The 16998-nt window shown below is 39.2% G+C and overlaps 1 protein-coding gene across 1 annotated transcript in view; it reads right to left on the bottom strand.

The window, feature by feature from the left end:
* The window catches only part of GARRE1 (granule associated Rac and RHOG effector 1), a 49858-nt gene that overhangs the window by 14469 nt on the left and 18391 nt on the right, over positions 1-16998 (bottom strand). The window contains exons 2-6 of the mRNA XM_065733152.1: positions 7693-9015; positions 2250-2456; positions 1196-1336; positions 822-917; positions 525-686 (exon numbers count right to left, since the gene is read on the bottom strand). Coding sequence (XP_065589224.1) covers positions 525-686; positions 822-917; positions 1196-1336; positions 2250-2456; positions 7693-8187 — 1101 coding nt within the window. The 5' untranslated portion in view covers positions 8188-9015. The remainder of the gene's footprint in view (positions 1-524; positions 687-821; positions 918-1195; positions 1337-2249; positions 2457-7692; positions 9016-16998) is intronic.

Raw genomic sequence — 16998 nt, 5'->3', positions numbered from 1 at the left:
CAAATTATTTCTCAACAGACATCTTTTTCATTTTCTTTACATTGAAAATTCAATTAACTCTTCCACAACTTCTAAAAATACATTTTTAAGTTGACTTCGAAAGATTGCTTAAAGTTTGGAAGTACTTCCAGTAGCAGAAGACACAGTCTTGACCAATTTTGGCACCTAAGATCACAGAAGCTCTGAAGTCCATCACGCGTTTAGGATATCTGTAAGGATTCCTCTTCATATTTTGATACCTAACCACCTATTTTTAAAACGGTTATAGAACTCTAATTACCTTTTAGACTTCTGTGTTTCTCTTACATTGGACTGAACTTGCCTAGGTGGTTTAAACATTATCAGAGAGAGGCGTGAACCTACAGCGTTATCGCATCTTGATTCCACAGGAAGTCAGGCTAAAAATATGCACTTTTAAGTACAAGTCTGGCACTGAACTACTATGGTTGCTCTCTGAGTTTTAAGGAGTTCTACAGATTCTCGTTGTACTTTTTAACTATTGTGCTTAGATTCAGGACTATTACCGTTTTCAGCTTCAGGTTTTCTGCTGCAGACTCATTAAAGGATATTCCTTTCAAGAAGTGCGGCCCTATCTGAACCGGTACAGTGGGCAGTTCACACTGAATTGGCTGAGGTGGAGTCTGTCTCCTTCCTGTTTGCTGGGCTTCAGCTTCACTGCAACAGCCCTGAAGTATAAAAGAACAGATCAGTTAGAAGGAAATGAAGACATGAAAACATCCTTATGAGTCCAAATTATTATTTTTTTTAATAACTACTTTTAAGGTGAAGAGGGATGAAAGAGCAGGTTCAGCAGATCCTACCTGAAGACTTGCTTCTATAGCTTTCGGGTTCAAGTGGAAGCCAGCCTTCATTGCATATTCACAATGGCCTAAACTCTCCAAAGCCACTTTGTAAGCCTGACATTAAACAAAAAGTTGAAAGGGAACAGCCACATCAGCAAAGAAGCAAGCAGTCATTGTGTCTGGATACACAAGAAAATTTGTTAAGTAGATTTACCTTACTCAGTTCTGTAGCATATACACATTTATCATGTAAGTCGATACTGGTAGTTCCTGCATACTTCAGAGCTGCCTGCAGTACACGCTTCTGCACTACTGCATTCCCCCCCTATTTCATTCACAGTCCCACTGACTGTACTAGATGCACATGAAAGCAACCGATTTTAAAAACTCACCTGCAAAGCACTGTCAATTTTCATGTTTAGCTCTTTGAGCTGATGTTCAGGGATTGCCACGCTCTGTGAACAGAAAAGCTGCTGAACTTCAATTCCTGCCAGACATCCATCACAGCCTCTTTCTCGCAATCGAGATGTGGCCTGTAACGTAAAGAAAAATTATGGAGTTAAGTAGTTCAACACTAAACCAAAATCACACTTAAGTTAAAAAAACAAATAAAAACAAACAATTCACACAGAGTTTAAAACAAAGGAGATTAGAAGCAGCACATGTTGGGAACGTTCTGGAGCTGGTTGTTTATCATAACTGATTAAACTTCTAGTGCCACTCTGAAAGTACAGGTCTCACGGAATTTGTATGATGTTGGATAGCAAATCAAATCAGCATTGTTTGCTGTTACTATTTCAATTTCTTCTCTGAACTGTGGATCCTGGTAATGCAGGCCACATGATCAGTGTGCTCAGATGAGGAAGGATGTAAATCTCTTATCAGAAAGGGCATTTTAAACATTTGCCAGCGAATCAGAAGATACACATGTACCACACGTGGAAAACAAACAGAAGCCTACTCCTGTCTGCATTTAAGACTTCAGATACTGTTGATTTGAATAGCGTAATAGTTGTATTAAACACTGTTTTGAAATGCAGTTTTTATTAACAGAAATAGCTGAAATGGGGTGTCAAGGTAAAAAAGGGTAGAGTCCCAGATCTCCAAGTCCAAATTTAATTTTAAACAGGTTTTAAATAAGCTTGATAGCAATTACAGGGCACTTTGAGATGCAATAGCACAATTTTAAATTAACTATTTTTATACAACATTCTGCACTGCTTATGTACAATCATTTCATGAGTAAAAGCTTTTCATCGGGCAGAGATCACAAAGACACCAAACAGGTAAAACAGATTTTGGTGTCAGAAAATAATTACATTGTTTCTTCCCTAAAATGCTGCATTTCTTTAAAATTAGATATTCTCTTCCCTTATTAGGGCACCTAGGCTTGAATTTTTGTTTCTCTGAATACAACACAATGTCACTACAGTGAGCCTTCCCTACCTCTGCTGCTCCTCTCCATGATCTTACTGCATCTTCTAGCTCATTTGTGGGGCTTAAATTTGAAGCTCCAGCACCACCAACATTCTTTCTTTCCTGGGCTACTACTTCAGCAAAGCAAGAGTGTGCCACTGGCTGGACCTTCTGCAGAGCTTGTGACAGGAACTGAAAGTGGACCTGCATCACTGTCAAGAAACATCGTCCAAGCACCTTTAGGAAGAAGGAAAAAAGCAATTTAAAGTCAATAGGAGATTTTACACAATTTTTTTCCTTCTTTCTTGCTCAATGCTTGGGTTAAACAACTAAGTTAAACTGTGACTTCTTTATTAAAGAAATACTAATGCCTCAGACAAGAAGTAACACTCAACATCTAACTGTATACTTATGGCAAACACTGAGCAATAGTTTCTACAAATTAAGGAGATCAGATATCGTCAATTCAAGCTTCTGTGTTGTCTTTAAATAACTGTACCTTAATCTCAGAAGTAAAGAATGAAAAGCTTTAAGTTACTTTGCAGTATCAAGCATGTGAAACAATAGGGAAAAAAAAAGTAGCATGTTATCACAAGCAGTCAACAGCAAAAACCATTTGCACATAGACCTAGCTGAATTTATGCTAATATTTTTTAAGACATGATCGCAAAATCAGAAGAGTTTAATTCAAAAGTTTATCTTCCAAGCAGAGCAATAATCACTAACAAACATGAAAAATGGTTTGCCACACAGTACAGATGCACTACAGTACTGTTTTTAGAGTATAACGGTGACTGCAGAATACACACACAAAATCACAGTTCTGTAATTTGCATTGTCTGACAGGACTGCTAACGCTGGCACAAATCCCTTCAGAAGATTTCACTGAAACGTGACACACTCATTTGGGAAGAAGGAAGAAGAGTAGGGAAGAGCGAGCAGGAGGGCTGCTGGTTTGTTCCCACACCTGCAGGGACTGGCACTGACAGCACACCCGTTTTTGAGATGCCAGAGCTGGCTCCACATGGCAGCCACCCACAGCAGTGGGCTCTGCACCCCATGTGTGCTTATCCATCCCCACTTATCTCCCTCTCATGCTTACACTGCTTCTGAGATTTACGACCAGAGACAGGCCACAGTTACTACGAGCAAAACAAAACAAAGATCCCTAAAACCAAGTACTTCATTGTAGGCACTATGTATAAAATTGTCAGAGTGCAGCCATTCGAAAGGGCAGCTCTGAGGACAAAGCAGCATATATGCAAGTGCTCTGCATGCTTGCAAGGCCATGCTTTCTGAAGTGAACAAAAGCTTACAACAAAGCACAACTGGGATATGCAGGAGAGAAGTGAGTATTTCCCAAATTGCTGCAGAAAGAATTTAAGAGCTATTCAAAATGTTTTGTTTCTTTTGTGGAGTTTGTCACAAAGTGGTTTAAGACATGGTTTAAGACTTTGATTTATTAAAAAAGACTAGACTTGAATACCATTTTAGTAGTAATTCATAAAATACAAAGATAATGTACAAAGCCTTTGTACCTTAGAGCAAATAAATCATCTGGCTTATTTTCAGCTACATTCTTCTGGAATAAAAATATTCAGACAATGATCTTACTGGCAAGATGTTGTAGTCATATGAACAGTTATATGCATTAGCTATCTACAAGAACCCGTGGTGGCAGTTCTTTTTTTCCATTGCATCCGGTCTCCTTTTGACATTCCATTCTGGTTTCATCACTTCCCTTCTTTGTACGAGGCATAAAATTAAACATTTTTGGAACTTTGAATGACCCCTGTAAGTGCAGCTTGCCTTATTAAAAAAACACCCAGCAAATGATAAAAATGAGTAAAACTTCAAACTTTCCTCACTACAGAGATGGAAACATTTATAAGATCACTCCAGTAGAAAAAAAAAGAACAAAGAAACCCAACAACTTGCACTGTGAATATTTCTGTGTACAAAGAATGTGTTACTCAGGGGAAGAAGAAACCAGGACTCATTAGGAATTTCAAGCTGATTAAGTTTCAAAGAATATTTAAGGTACAGAGGTTGAAGTTTCTCCTGCCTGGGAATAACATTCAAAATAAACAAATGATTTAGTTTAAGTGGCACCACACAACATTCCTGGTGTAATTTTTAATGTTAAGCAGTGAAGATAAACAGCAACATCTGCTTTACCAAACTCCTGTTTTGTTTGAAAAATAATCCATTCCAGTCTTCATCAGATATGGGCAAGATTGGTTTTAACTGCTTAAGTAAAACCTAACTGGGGGAGGATTTCTGTACCGTCCAATTAAATGCTCACTCCGCAAGGCAGACACACTTTGCTTTAAAATTCAATTCACAGGGATTTTCTTCCAAAAGAGCAACCACCACCAGTTTAACACAGCCAGGGTCAGCCAGCAATAGCAAAGTGTGTAAAGGTGTAAAGTGACACACCACACATTGTGAGATCTGCAGAACAACATCAGTGTATGGGTGTGGTGTTTTCACTATTGGGAATACCACCATCTACTTCATTTTTCCCTACTTCACCAGGCAAAAGCATTCAATTCCCCTTCTTTAGACCATGCTGAGAACAAGCCACAACCTAGAACTTGTGTAATACTTGAAGATGAACTGGAGCCATTGCAGGTGTCAGCCTGGATGTTTCTGGCAGTGGTGGTGTTTTCTTAAATTATTTGTTAGTCATTTACGTTGCTTATATGATGAGGTCTTCTGGCTTGCAAACTATCCCAAGAAATGCACCTCTAGCACCATGATTCTCATAGTCCTTTACCAGGTAGGACAGCAATCTCTCTCTGAATAACTGTACCTAAAAGAAATTTGTCATTGTGTTTAGGGAGCTGGAAGCAATGTTATTTCTGAGGAGGCGTAGTTTCAGACGTACTTGTCACTGAGGCAGGTGATGAGTTTAATTAAACTGATGACATACAAACAAAGTGCCAGCTGAGGCCGTAGCTGTAGGTTACACTCTGCCCCACGTTAACATCTTTGTTGGGAGCATGTGATCAATTTTAGAATGTTTTTATACAGAAAATGCACACACACAACTGCCTGATTCCAATGCTTAACAGTGATGCCATGCAATATTCCCTGGCAAGCAAATGTTTAAAGAATCTGTTGCTTAAGATAACACTATCATTAATAAAATTAACAGGCAACCAGTATCAGTCTTCCAGACTCCATACACACAATGACCTGCAGTTCCAAGTACCATTCTATGTAATGGAGTATAATGGCTTTGGCTTTTTTTTCCCTAAGCAAACAAAATGAAAAAAAAACCCAACACCTCAGACAAAAACATGACACCACAACTGGCTTACTCAGTGGTTTCCTCATTTTCCTTATTTATACCAGTTCTTCATGGTTCTGGTGATGACAAGCCCTGTGCATGATCTTCCTACCCACTGAGCAGACCAGATTGAAATATCAATATAATTATGTTAAGGATGAGCTGTTTCTCAAACTGGTGAGGCAGATGATGAGAAAGCCATCTTTCTCATACGTTACTGAAGGTGAACAGAATATTGCATTTTATTTTTTAATTACATGGCAGTGCTCTGCAGTTTGGAAGAGTGATCTCATATGACCAATAGGAAGATACAATGCTACTCACTAACAAGAGTTAGGCAAGATAAAGTAGATTCCAGAGGATGTTAAGTCTTTTAATACTTAAGTGTATACACAGGCAATCTAACAGGTTCACCCCCAACAAAAGGCTCCTGAGTTCAGAGGATATTTCTGAGCTGCCAGTCGAAACACTGAAACATCTTGTTTCCTCTTCCGTTGAAAAAAAAATCAATTAAGATCTTCAGTCACCATCTAGAGAAGCTGGAAAAACAACTTCAGATATTACTATATTTCCCCCTCAGTCCTATGACAAAATCGTGCTGCCTCTCACACTCTTCCCTGGTATATCCTGGTGAAGTTGTGCAAGCCTTACATTTTTTTCTGCTTCCATTATGTGGATTTAAAGTGAGCTTTGAATCCTGGTTCTAGTTTTATGAAATGTTAACATTTCACACAGATCAGGAGGAAAACAGTTTTGTTAATTAAAGTTTCAGCATAAATATTCAGTATTCAAATCACAGAACAGCAGATTAAGAGAAGATCTCAGGTCTGTGACACGCAAGTTGAACACACTCTGCAAGGTCTTCGTGATGGAGGCTCCCTACCTTTTTTAGCAATCCACTTCAGTGATTCTCTGACATTACAAAGTATTTCCACAATACCTGAAATGAATCTTCCCTTCTGAAATTTGTTCATTATTTCCTACTCCATCTCACATGGACACAAAGGGCAGAACATGGCCAACTTCTGGCAGCTTCTTACATACCTGATGACTACTGGTTTTCTTTTAGTCTTCTCTTCTGTAAAAGTCAGTCTTTCTAGTTTGTCCTCAGAAGCCCTACTTTCTGGATGTCTTGTTACTCCTGTGATACCCCTCCAGTTGTTCACTATGTCATGTAGTCATGCATGATTGATACAGTGTTGAATTTAATGCCATGATAACAAAAGTGAAGAGTTTAATCCTTAGTTCATGGTTTATGTAGGTTATAGCCATGTTAAAATGCATAACTGCCTTTGCACAATTTTGCACAAATGATTTATTAAATTGTTTTCGAGGCCTAGAAAAGGTATCTTTAAGTATATACCCAATCTTACCTCATTGCATACCTAAGTATAGAACATGGAAAAAACATCATATTTCTCACTACTAACTTCTTGATTTCTCAACTGATACGCAGCTTTATGTGAACACTGATGACAAAACGCCTCTCCCAACTGCTCAGATTTCACCTCAGAATGGATAACAGTAAGGAAAATGTAGTTTAATTTAGAAGATAGCTTAATATCATTAGAAATTAACTAACATGGAATGAGAAATCATAGTACCATACAATATCCTGAGCTGGAAAGGACCCACCATGTTTCTGAGCTGCCTGAGTCCAACTTCAAGCTCCACACAGGACTACATAAAATATTTAAACCATTGTTTGAATTTTAATTATTTAGTCTTGTTAGTTTGGGGCACTGGGATGCTGTGTTTGTTTTGCTCTTATTATCATCATTTATTTTTTGAACTGGACATACGTTTCCCCAAATAAGAAAAGTGCTATTGTATTTCTAGTTGTAAGTTCAAATCTTACAGAAATCTACTGATTACAATTACTTAAGTAGTACAACTTAATTACAATTTATCTTATTTCATGAAATCTTTAAATTTAGTGCAAGTCCTTATACAAAAGCAACCACTAATTATCTCATTCAACACAGCTGGGAGATGGCCACTGTAAATAATATTTCTGAGAACAAAGATAAAATGCTTCTCTTTTTATCAGCATTGCTCACAAATACAAAAGCGAGGCAGACAGAACTTGCAGTGTAGTAGTGATTTTTAAATACAAGTCCAATTCAGAAGGAACAATACAATTTCACATGGAAATCAGAATCCCCCAAAGTAACTTACCTCAATGTCTTGTAGGCTGAATTCTTTTTGATCTTTGAAATTCGCAGCGCCTGCACTCAGTTCCATCAGCATTTTTGCTATTTCTGGTTTTATTGCTGCTGTGAGTCGACTCGCTGCTTCCATGACATGTTCCTGCACGTCTTTCAGTTGCATAGCTGCCTTAGAATAGTGAGAGTTCCTAAATACACTGCTGAAAAGGTCTGTAAGGAAAGTGCTCGTACGGCAAAATACGTTGAGTGCATCCAGATATTTGGAGATTCCCTGCTGGATGTCTGCAATCGGAGTCGTATGGGATACAGGGTGGCTGCAGCTGCCCGCAGCAGCTGAGGAGACCAGGGGAGATGCTGGGGTTGTAGATGCCAGTGGTGCGCTCAGGGTCCTGCCTAGCTCAGGCATTTGATACTGCTGGTGTTGCTGCACTTTTTGCTTGGACCCGCCAAGCAAAAAGCGCCGCTTATAGTCCATTTTGCTTTCTTGTGCACTACAGCAATACATAAGTGAGTGCTTGTCCGAAGACTTCTTCAATTAACAATCACTTGTCAAATTCCTTCCCCAAATATATAGTTACGTACAGTAACAGTGGAGGACTGTGTACATAGGTTTCACAAAAGGCATTTCAAAAAGGCAAGCATCTGTATAATCTGTATCAGCAATGAGAAAGGCAGCAGATTTGCTGACTTAGTATTTTCAGTGTTCAGTGCAGCCCTGCTGCAGTTATAAACTGTACTCAGAAAGCAAGCTGAAGTATCTTAGTAATGCTCTGCCTGGTTCGGTATTCCGCTCTGCGCACAGAAAAGCAGAGAAGTTATCACCTACAGTTTCTCCACGAGCATGTTATCATTACTTGCTGTAAGGTCTACAAAAAATTTGTCAATGCAAATAATATTTTTAGAAGCAATACTTTAATACTTTTTTCCAATTAGTAATATCAGGAAAAGTGGAGCAAACCACCGATCAACAGCGATTCTAAAAGCAGTGCAGAGGCGCCCTCCTTAAAAAAAGCAAATCCTTATGTCAGCAGATCAGATATCTTCAAACGTCCTGACAGAGCCAGTCTGCCAAATTCGTTTACTTGTAGTGTCTCTTCTTAATACTGGATGGAAAAAAAAAAAAGTGGACTCGGTGTAGAGAAGACTTTCCAAGTGTAAGCTACTGAAAATTAGAGTGTTTATTACTGCAAGCCTTCTTCCCCTTTCCTTGTTTGTTGAGGTAGTTGTTTCCGTTGTAACATTAAGTGGTGGTGCTTCCAGACTGCACTTGCTCTCGACTGTAGACTCGGAACAAAAATGCACGAATTTATTTGTAAGGCCTCTAGGTCATTTCCTGTGAAGGAGAAAGAAACGTTTCAAATGTTATGGAACAGTGAGAAGTATTAAGGTTTTTACTCCTGCAGCGTCCCAGGATGCTGCACTAGGCACACACTGTTGACAATATATAAGACTGAAAGGAAGGGAGAGTTGCACTGACTTCTTGAAAGACAGTAACAAGCTGGTATCATCGTGCTACTACACTGCTACTAATTCTTCTGTCCTCCTAGATCGTCCAACTTGGGACTAATAGTCCTCACTGCAACCCCTGTACAGATGAGAACAGCAGAGGTCTGCTAATGCAGTCCTCAGGGGAAGTTATCCCGTTTTCTAATCTTATCCTTTTCAAATGATTAAAAAGTCAATGAAACCTTTTTTCCACATACCATAATTCATTGCATAAACCTGAGACTCCTTTTTTAGTAATTTATTAAGTCAAGAGACAGCTTTTTATTATTTTTATTATTTAGTACAACTGCAGATTTGCCTATATCCTGAGATCCCATTTCAGGATGATGTCCTCCACCTATCACAGGTGCAAGATAGAAATGCCTAATAGATTGGCCTGAGCAGCAGGGTGACTAGACATAAAAGTAGGGAGGATCTGCAGCTTCTAGCTCCTACTGACAAACTCAGGTACAACTAGAGAGCCACAAACACCTCCTGGAAAGCATTACGTAGGAAGGTGAATGGAGCCTGAGTAGCAAGAGGGTCAGTTTGGAGCAGACGGTGGTCAAGGCCAGGCTGGAGAAACTAGAACTGCTGGAAAAATGCATGAAGATCTTCAGGTCCTTACTCTCAGCCTAACAGAGTTTCTAACTGAACAGGATTTGCCATCACATGATTATGTAATATAGGTCAGAGTTCTAGCTATACAATGGTCATAGTGATCCCAGGATCTCATCTAGGCATCTTTATACATACTTTAAAAAAATTTTAATATAAAAATATGCATATTTATTTTTGTGTGTGTTAGGGTGTGAAAGCCTGTACTAGTATCCTGAACAATCAACTTCTGTGCAATGTCCCTTTAAAAAACAAAAACACAGAACCCTCAGTTCACATGGTTCTCAGTTACAAGGTTAGTATTAAATAGTAACTCCTTCTTTGCCCTCTGAGAACTTTAAAGAATAGTCTAAACTTATGTTATGTTAACTTAAAAGGTAGAAACCCCTTTAATTCAACAGCAACGTGTTTCTTTAGCTATTACACTTCAAGTATGAAACCTGTATTAATCCTGTCAAAACGGTTGGAGGAATGAAGGTTTTTATCTTCGGTCAAAATTCCTTCACACAGGTGGAATAAAGAAACAGTACCAACTTGTTCACAGAATGCATTTAGACATACATATGAAACACAAGCTCACAGGTGAAAAAGCAGGAGAGACACAGCCGGGCAGAACATCATACAGCGAGCCAGGTCATCCCACACCCACTAAAACACACATTTTTCCTCTAAGTCACCGCTGCCGATAGCTCTGCTTCTGAGATTTAGAGCAAATATTCTACATTAGCACTTTTACAAATATGATAAACATAAAACACATTCCCATATGCATTTGAACATCCCTTATTAAAGTAATTTGATTACTTTATTTCCTAATAACTAACTTTGCACATCTGAACGCATCAAAGTGCAGTAAACTCATTAAAATGGAATTTTCTAGAAGGTCTCAATATCATACGAAGAACTGAAAATATTTTCTTCCTTGCTTTACAAGCCTCAGTGCCTTACAGTGGAGAGCAAGATTAAATCATTTGTCTTGATTGCATAAAATCATAGACAGAACAAAAGAGTTTGTTAATCTATATGCACTGTGTACATAAATTGGTGATTATTTTTCCTAAGCAGACATGAATTTCACATTGCAGAACTAGTTAAAAGATAATCATGCAACATGTGTTAATTAGCACTACAAGTAAAAAAAGCTAATAAGGAGGAGTTTGAGCTATACAGCACTGAATTACACAAGCACATTAGGCATGCACTATAATTTGGCTCTTCTGATTACACATTGAGCCTTTCAGGAAGCCAAGGCACCGAACTGATAACACAAACCTGCTATGCCCAGAAAGAACATGTGAAATGCAAAGCTGTAGGAAACACAAGCACTCTATTTTTACTATTAACAAATATTACAGATCAGTATGTCTTACAGACAATTTTATAGCCAAATCTGCAGTAACATATGCAATTCTTCAACACTTCACAGACTTCAAAATTCACTTATATTAAATAAGACCAACACAAAAGTTTAAAGATGACAGCTTATGTCTTCTGCATCTGTAAAGACATTTATTTGAAGAGAAGAAAGATCTTGACACTTCTAAACACGAGGCATGTGGGGAACACCACGTGTATTACACATTCCATAATAAGACTCCAACATGCTATGTATAAAGTAAACACTCTTTCTTTTGTATCTTTCCCTGAAAAAGTGAAGAGAGGACTGTTCCCACGCTCCCCTCTCCCTCCTCAATACTACTGCTGCACTACTGCTCTTGGAGACTCTGCTTTACAACAATTTGAACCTTGTGCCAGACCAAATCTTGCTGTATTAGAAAAAAATGCAAAGGATTTCATTCTGGTGACACAAGAACAACACTCTATCTGTCCAACATATAACTGCGAGGCTTGTACAAGTATTTCCTTTTGTAGGAAACACAAGTATTCAGCAGTCAAGTACAGAGGACTGGAAACAGCATACCACAAATGAAAAAGCTGTATTTCTTCCCCATGCAATCAAGGCCAAAGCGTTGTTCGTATCCCATTCGAAGTTATAAATAGTACTAATAGACAGTGTAAAGCAAGCTCCACAATGAATGTCATTCCACTGAAAGCTGCACAGTGCTACTGAAAAAGCTCATCACCTTGTTATGCTCTCATTGCAAGGGACTGGTACATATCTGAACTTCTGCAGACAGTTGAGCAGACACCTGCATGAGCTGCTCTAACAACAACCGTCACGTATGCATAGAGGAAAAACTGCTAATCTAATTCACTTTTTTTTAAAACATGGAGTACCCAGGGATTTTTTGTTGTTGTTCTTTGGTTGTTTTCTGCTTAGATGCTTCTCAAGTAATCCCAAGTATTCTCCCCAGCATCACTCATTGCAAGAGGCACAAATAACATGGCAGACTCTCGGGCAAACAGAATTCAGCACCTTCCAGTTTGTTCTATGTGAGCGACACGAGGGCTAATCCTTAACCTGCCCCATACACTATTACCCTGCTATCACAGGAGGCAACATTTTCTCTGAATCAATAAAGGAAATCAACTGCAGGAAGCCGTGATAAAATACACAGGCCTATCACTAGTCAGGCTAGTTACACAGTCACTGCCAAAGTCCTTCCAGCCAACTTATTTATCATCCCAGTGAAGGTTCTGTAGACCATGGTGGTGTTGTGTTTAACCCAGCAGCAGCTCAGCACCACACAGCCCTTCACTCACTCCCCTCTTCCCAGTGACATGAGGGACAGAACAGGAAAAAAGGCAGAATTGTTGAGATATTAATCATGTTTTACAGTGGGCTCTAATCTCAATTTTAAGAACTGCTAGCAAAGGTGGCCTTTATGAAACAAAGTATTACTGTATAGCTTTGTATGGAGAATGTTAATTGTCACATTATTTATTGCTATTTCAGTGAACAGGTAATATATACACAAATAACATACATACCAGTAAGATGGTCTGAAATACTCTCAAAAAAAAAAAAAAAAGCTCAGACTACAAGTAACACTGAAGTATTACACCTTTAACATGACACACACCCCAAAACTCAGGATGAGCTTATCTCCATGAGCACCATTCATGTAAAACAATCAAATACAAAAATAACTAAGTGCAATTAACATTCCCCAAAAAGGTTACTCCAAAAGAAACAACCCAAGCAGCCAGATGACATAGCAGGAAAAGGGCTGAACAAACAAAGTCTACTGCAAGGCCAAAAGGTCAGTAAGCTACCAAGTCACAGGCCTCCTGTGACAGCACACCAAGTCCCTCTCAATTTCAGTTATACAAATCTGTGCAAATCTAAAAGTTAACTCGACTACTAAGGAAGTTATTCCACCTTTCAATTCTGCTTCTGGTAATGTGTATAGTGGATCCTATTCCTGGCCAGGCTACCCAAAGTCCAGATGTGGTAACCATCAAAAATAATCTGAAATCATCTTAGGCATCTAAATAGCAAACCGGAAGCAGAGTAGTAAGGAAAGCCCACGTGCTATTTCCATAAGACAGTCTTCCAACATTCTCACCAGCAGCAGGCTCAGAACTGAAGACCTTACCTAAACAACACAGATTTGTGCATCAGCAGCTCACACTGCAACTGAAATCTCTCTGGTTACTGCTTATAGCCTATTATTTCTTGGCTGAGGAAACAGTCTTGGGAGAGGACGCTTGTGCCCATGGCCTGGCATCCCAGCAGGCATCACACACCACTAAAACCCAGCTGCTAAGTACAGGTGCCTGTACTTAGTCTACAAAGCCAGAAGGAGAAACCTGGGCTGAGAGCCTTTCTAACAGTGTGGGCTGCAAACACTGGAATATCCACACACCTCTTGCATTTGAAAATCTCCATTTGAGGAGGGCAAAGAAAGGTGAAGAGAGACAGAAATAGCTTATTTTACCAATATCATTTTAGTTCTTGCTAGCTCATGAATTGCTTGTTGGGATTCCTTGTTGGCTGCTTGCCCAGAAACGTTGGAGGAAAAAAAAAAACAAAAAAAAAAAAACAAGAAGTAGGCAAGCCAATCCTTAGCAAACCCACAAAGCTCCTGCTGGAAACATCCCCCTTCCAACATCTACCCTTCCTAACACTGTCTCCCCAGACACTGTAGTCCACTCTCCTGGCTATTCCAGGGCTGGCTGGATGTCAACAGACAGCACTAAAACTGCTCAGTGCCTTCCCTCCCACCAGCTGCAGACCACAACTCACAAGACACAATCTGCAGGGAATCGATAGTTACCTTTAGTTTAACTAGGCTCAGACTGAGCCTTCTATTGAGTTGTATATCAGTCTAAACAGACCAATTTGTTAATATCAGAAAATGATTTTCTCATTCAGTGGTAAAACAATTACAGATAGAAGCACAGATTTTAATACATCTAAGTGAGAGGCTTCAGCAACTACATTTATTAGCATGTCAAAGACAAATTTCACTGATGAAGTATGTAATATTTATAGTCAGTCAATGAACTTATTTGTTATGTTCTGTCTAGGCCTTTTTTCCCCTCCAAAATGACACTCCTTAAAATAACACTATTAACTTATTTGTGCCAACTTGTGGTTTTTGTACTTGTACTGAAAAATACTCCTGAAGCACAACTGTGCTGCATGTCCTAAATGACAACCAACAACAAAAATAACTGCACTTCTTGCACCCAACGGAACAAATCACTAAAGACTTTATTTTGGAGTGGTTTTTATGACAGACAGGACTGAACAACATTGAAAAACACCACATTTTCAGAACTAGGTAAGGACTGAAAAACTTCACTACTCAGCACTTCACTTGCAAGTGCTTAACCCTTCAGGAAAGGATTCGTAGTCACAAACTATCTAGCTGCACTCCCTATAAAATACACATGCAAGGTATGTAATCTTCTAAACCAAATTTAGCAGTCAGTATACTGAATGCATTTTTCCAAGGCATAGCCTCAGAACTATGTCAGGCAGCTTCTCACGCTTTGTTTTAAGTAAAACTTCTAACACAGAATGGCACTACCTGAAATCTCAGCAGTAAGGTATGACAGCAAAAGGAAAAGCTAGTGAAAGGAATGTGTTATACCAAACCTTCTTTCAGACTTGAGTACCTCCCTGAATGTCAAAAATAGATGCCTGTGTCAGATCAGGATCACTGTTTCAATCCTCCCTTGGCAGTAGGTGCTTATCTGGTTTAAGAACAGAACCAGTTCTCTTCTGAAAGAAAACTGTGTGTGAAGAGAAGGAAGATAATGTCCATTCCTGATATGTTAGCTTAAAGCATTTGCTGAAAGCATGAGAAATTACTGTGCAATGCGATTTGCAGCCAGAGACTCAAGACCTGTCTTTGAGTCCCAAAAGGGTGCACTAAACAGCCACAAGCATTCACTATTGCTCTCTCAGAACTGTGTAACATGCTAAGATGAACAAAGATTCATGGGACCACAGTGAGAGCAAGCATAAACATTGTAAGCTTTCCATAAAAGGGACACAGCTCTGCCTCTCAGAATATCGCGTCTACAAAGTTCTTTGATTCTCATCACTACCTCCAGGACTGATTGGGAAGACATAGCTTGCTTTCAGAGATAGCAGACACTTGCAGACAAAGTACTGAAGGCCACAGTTTCAAGGAAAAGGTGGAAAGCAGTTTCTAGAAAAGCCTGAGAATCAGTTAACATCTACTTCCTTAAATGAGGTTTTTCAGCCACAGATTTCCATTCCCACTGAAGGGAAGGTGGGAAAAGAACAAACTAGAGAAAATATTAAATTAAAACATGTATGGAACAGCAGTATCAGTCAGGGAGGCTTGTATGTCATGGCCCAGTTACAGCCATTTCAGGTAACAAACCCCTGCCCTTTGCAAAGGTCTTTCCTTCCAAATCCACACAGTACATCGTATGTTCAGAGATGCACTTAAAAGACTTCTTAAAGTGCAGCAGAAGCCACGTGTATTTCTTAGGTAAAAAGTAACAACAAAAACAAGTGTCGAGAAAACAATAACTGTTCCTCAGTTCTCTAAGTACAAAACCAAGGCTTCCCATGTCTCTGCAGAAGACCAGCTTTCACTGGAAGCACAGCAAACAGCAACAACAAAACACACAGACAATGTTACAGTCTCACAGTGCACACTTCCAACCTGGAAGCAGTTTAATCTTTGAGCTTACTTCAGCAGTTTACTACAGCACATGATTAATTCCAGTAAAATTAGTGGTATCTCTCACATACTCAAGTAGCTTATTAAATCATGAACTACAGTTTTCTGGTATAAATAAGCACCAGATGTATTTTTCAGAATCATCAAATGCGACAAGAAGCTTTTAGTATGCACTGTAAAATACATGCAAAAGTTTCCTAATTTTTTCCCCTGCTTAAATTTCTTCAACAATTTGCTTTTTGCAAATTACTTTGAAAAGCCTAGTTACTGCTGAGTCAGTGCAGATGAAGAACTCGAGGAGGCTCAATGTAGAGCCTTAATTCCTACTTGTTGAAAATGATTTGTTCATGGTCTCAAATACTTCACGAAAAGCTTCAGCATCCATGGAAATGGGAATGATTCCTCCCCTTTGGCAAAGTGCTTACAGAAATAATTGAAAGTCTCTTCTTTCAAAGTCAGGCTCTTCTGAGGAAGTTTTCATTACCCCCAAACAAATCATATCTTAAACAAGACTTGAAAAGACAAGTGGGAGTAAGAGCCCAAGTCAAATACTACAGTGTTTAAGCATGACATACCACATACATTACTATATATATATACACAAAGGATAGCATAACTTCACAGGACTGAGGGACTAAAATAAGAGACGAGATTCATTATGGATAAACTTATCAACGCAAATGTGGGAAAAACATTTGCAGCTTCACAAGGGAAGTGATGGGCTCCACCTGATCTTTGTGTTACAACTATTTTTGTTAAAATGCCAGACTGATGCTGAATTTAAGAGTCTAAAGAATAAGGAGCGAAATCAGCAAAGGAGCTTGGGGGTGGGGGATGAGGAAGGAACGGGACACTGGGAAAGCCAGAAAACATTGCTACGTCCCTATAACATTCACTTTTTACCCTCATTTCAAATTTAACGTGCCATGCTGTTCTCCATATCCTTCCTTCTTCCACAGGGGTCCCTTTGGCTTAGTAACAGGACCAACCACAGGCTCAGGGTGCCCTAACCATGCAACAAATCACTGAAGACAGTTTTAAGCACCCGCAGCCCCCAAGCTTATCCTGTTCCTGCCTTTCCCTGGGTGGGTATCCATTTAGAACCACCACAGAGTTACATAAGGCTGAGTTAGATCCATTGT

This window comes from Cyrtonyx montezumae, unplaced genomic scaffold (genome assembly GCF_038088225.1).
Source record: "Cyrtonyx montezumae isolate F1298 unplaced genomic scaffold, pur_monq_1.0 scaffold_17, whole genome shotgun sequence".
NCBI lineage: Eukaryota > Metazoa > Chordata > Aves > Galliformes > Odontophoridae > Cyrtonyx > Cyrtonyx montezumae.
Note: the sequence above shows the minus strand (reverse complement) of the source record. Positions and strands in the feature narration are given on the sequence as shown.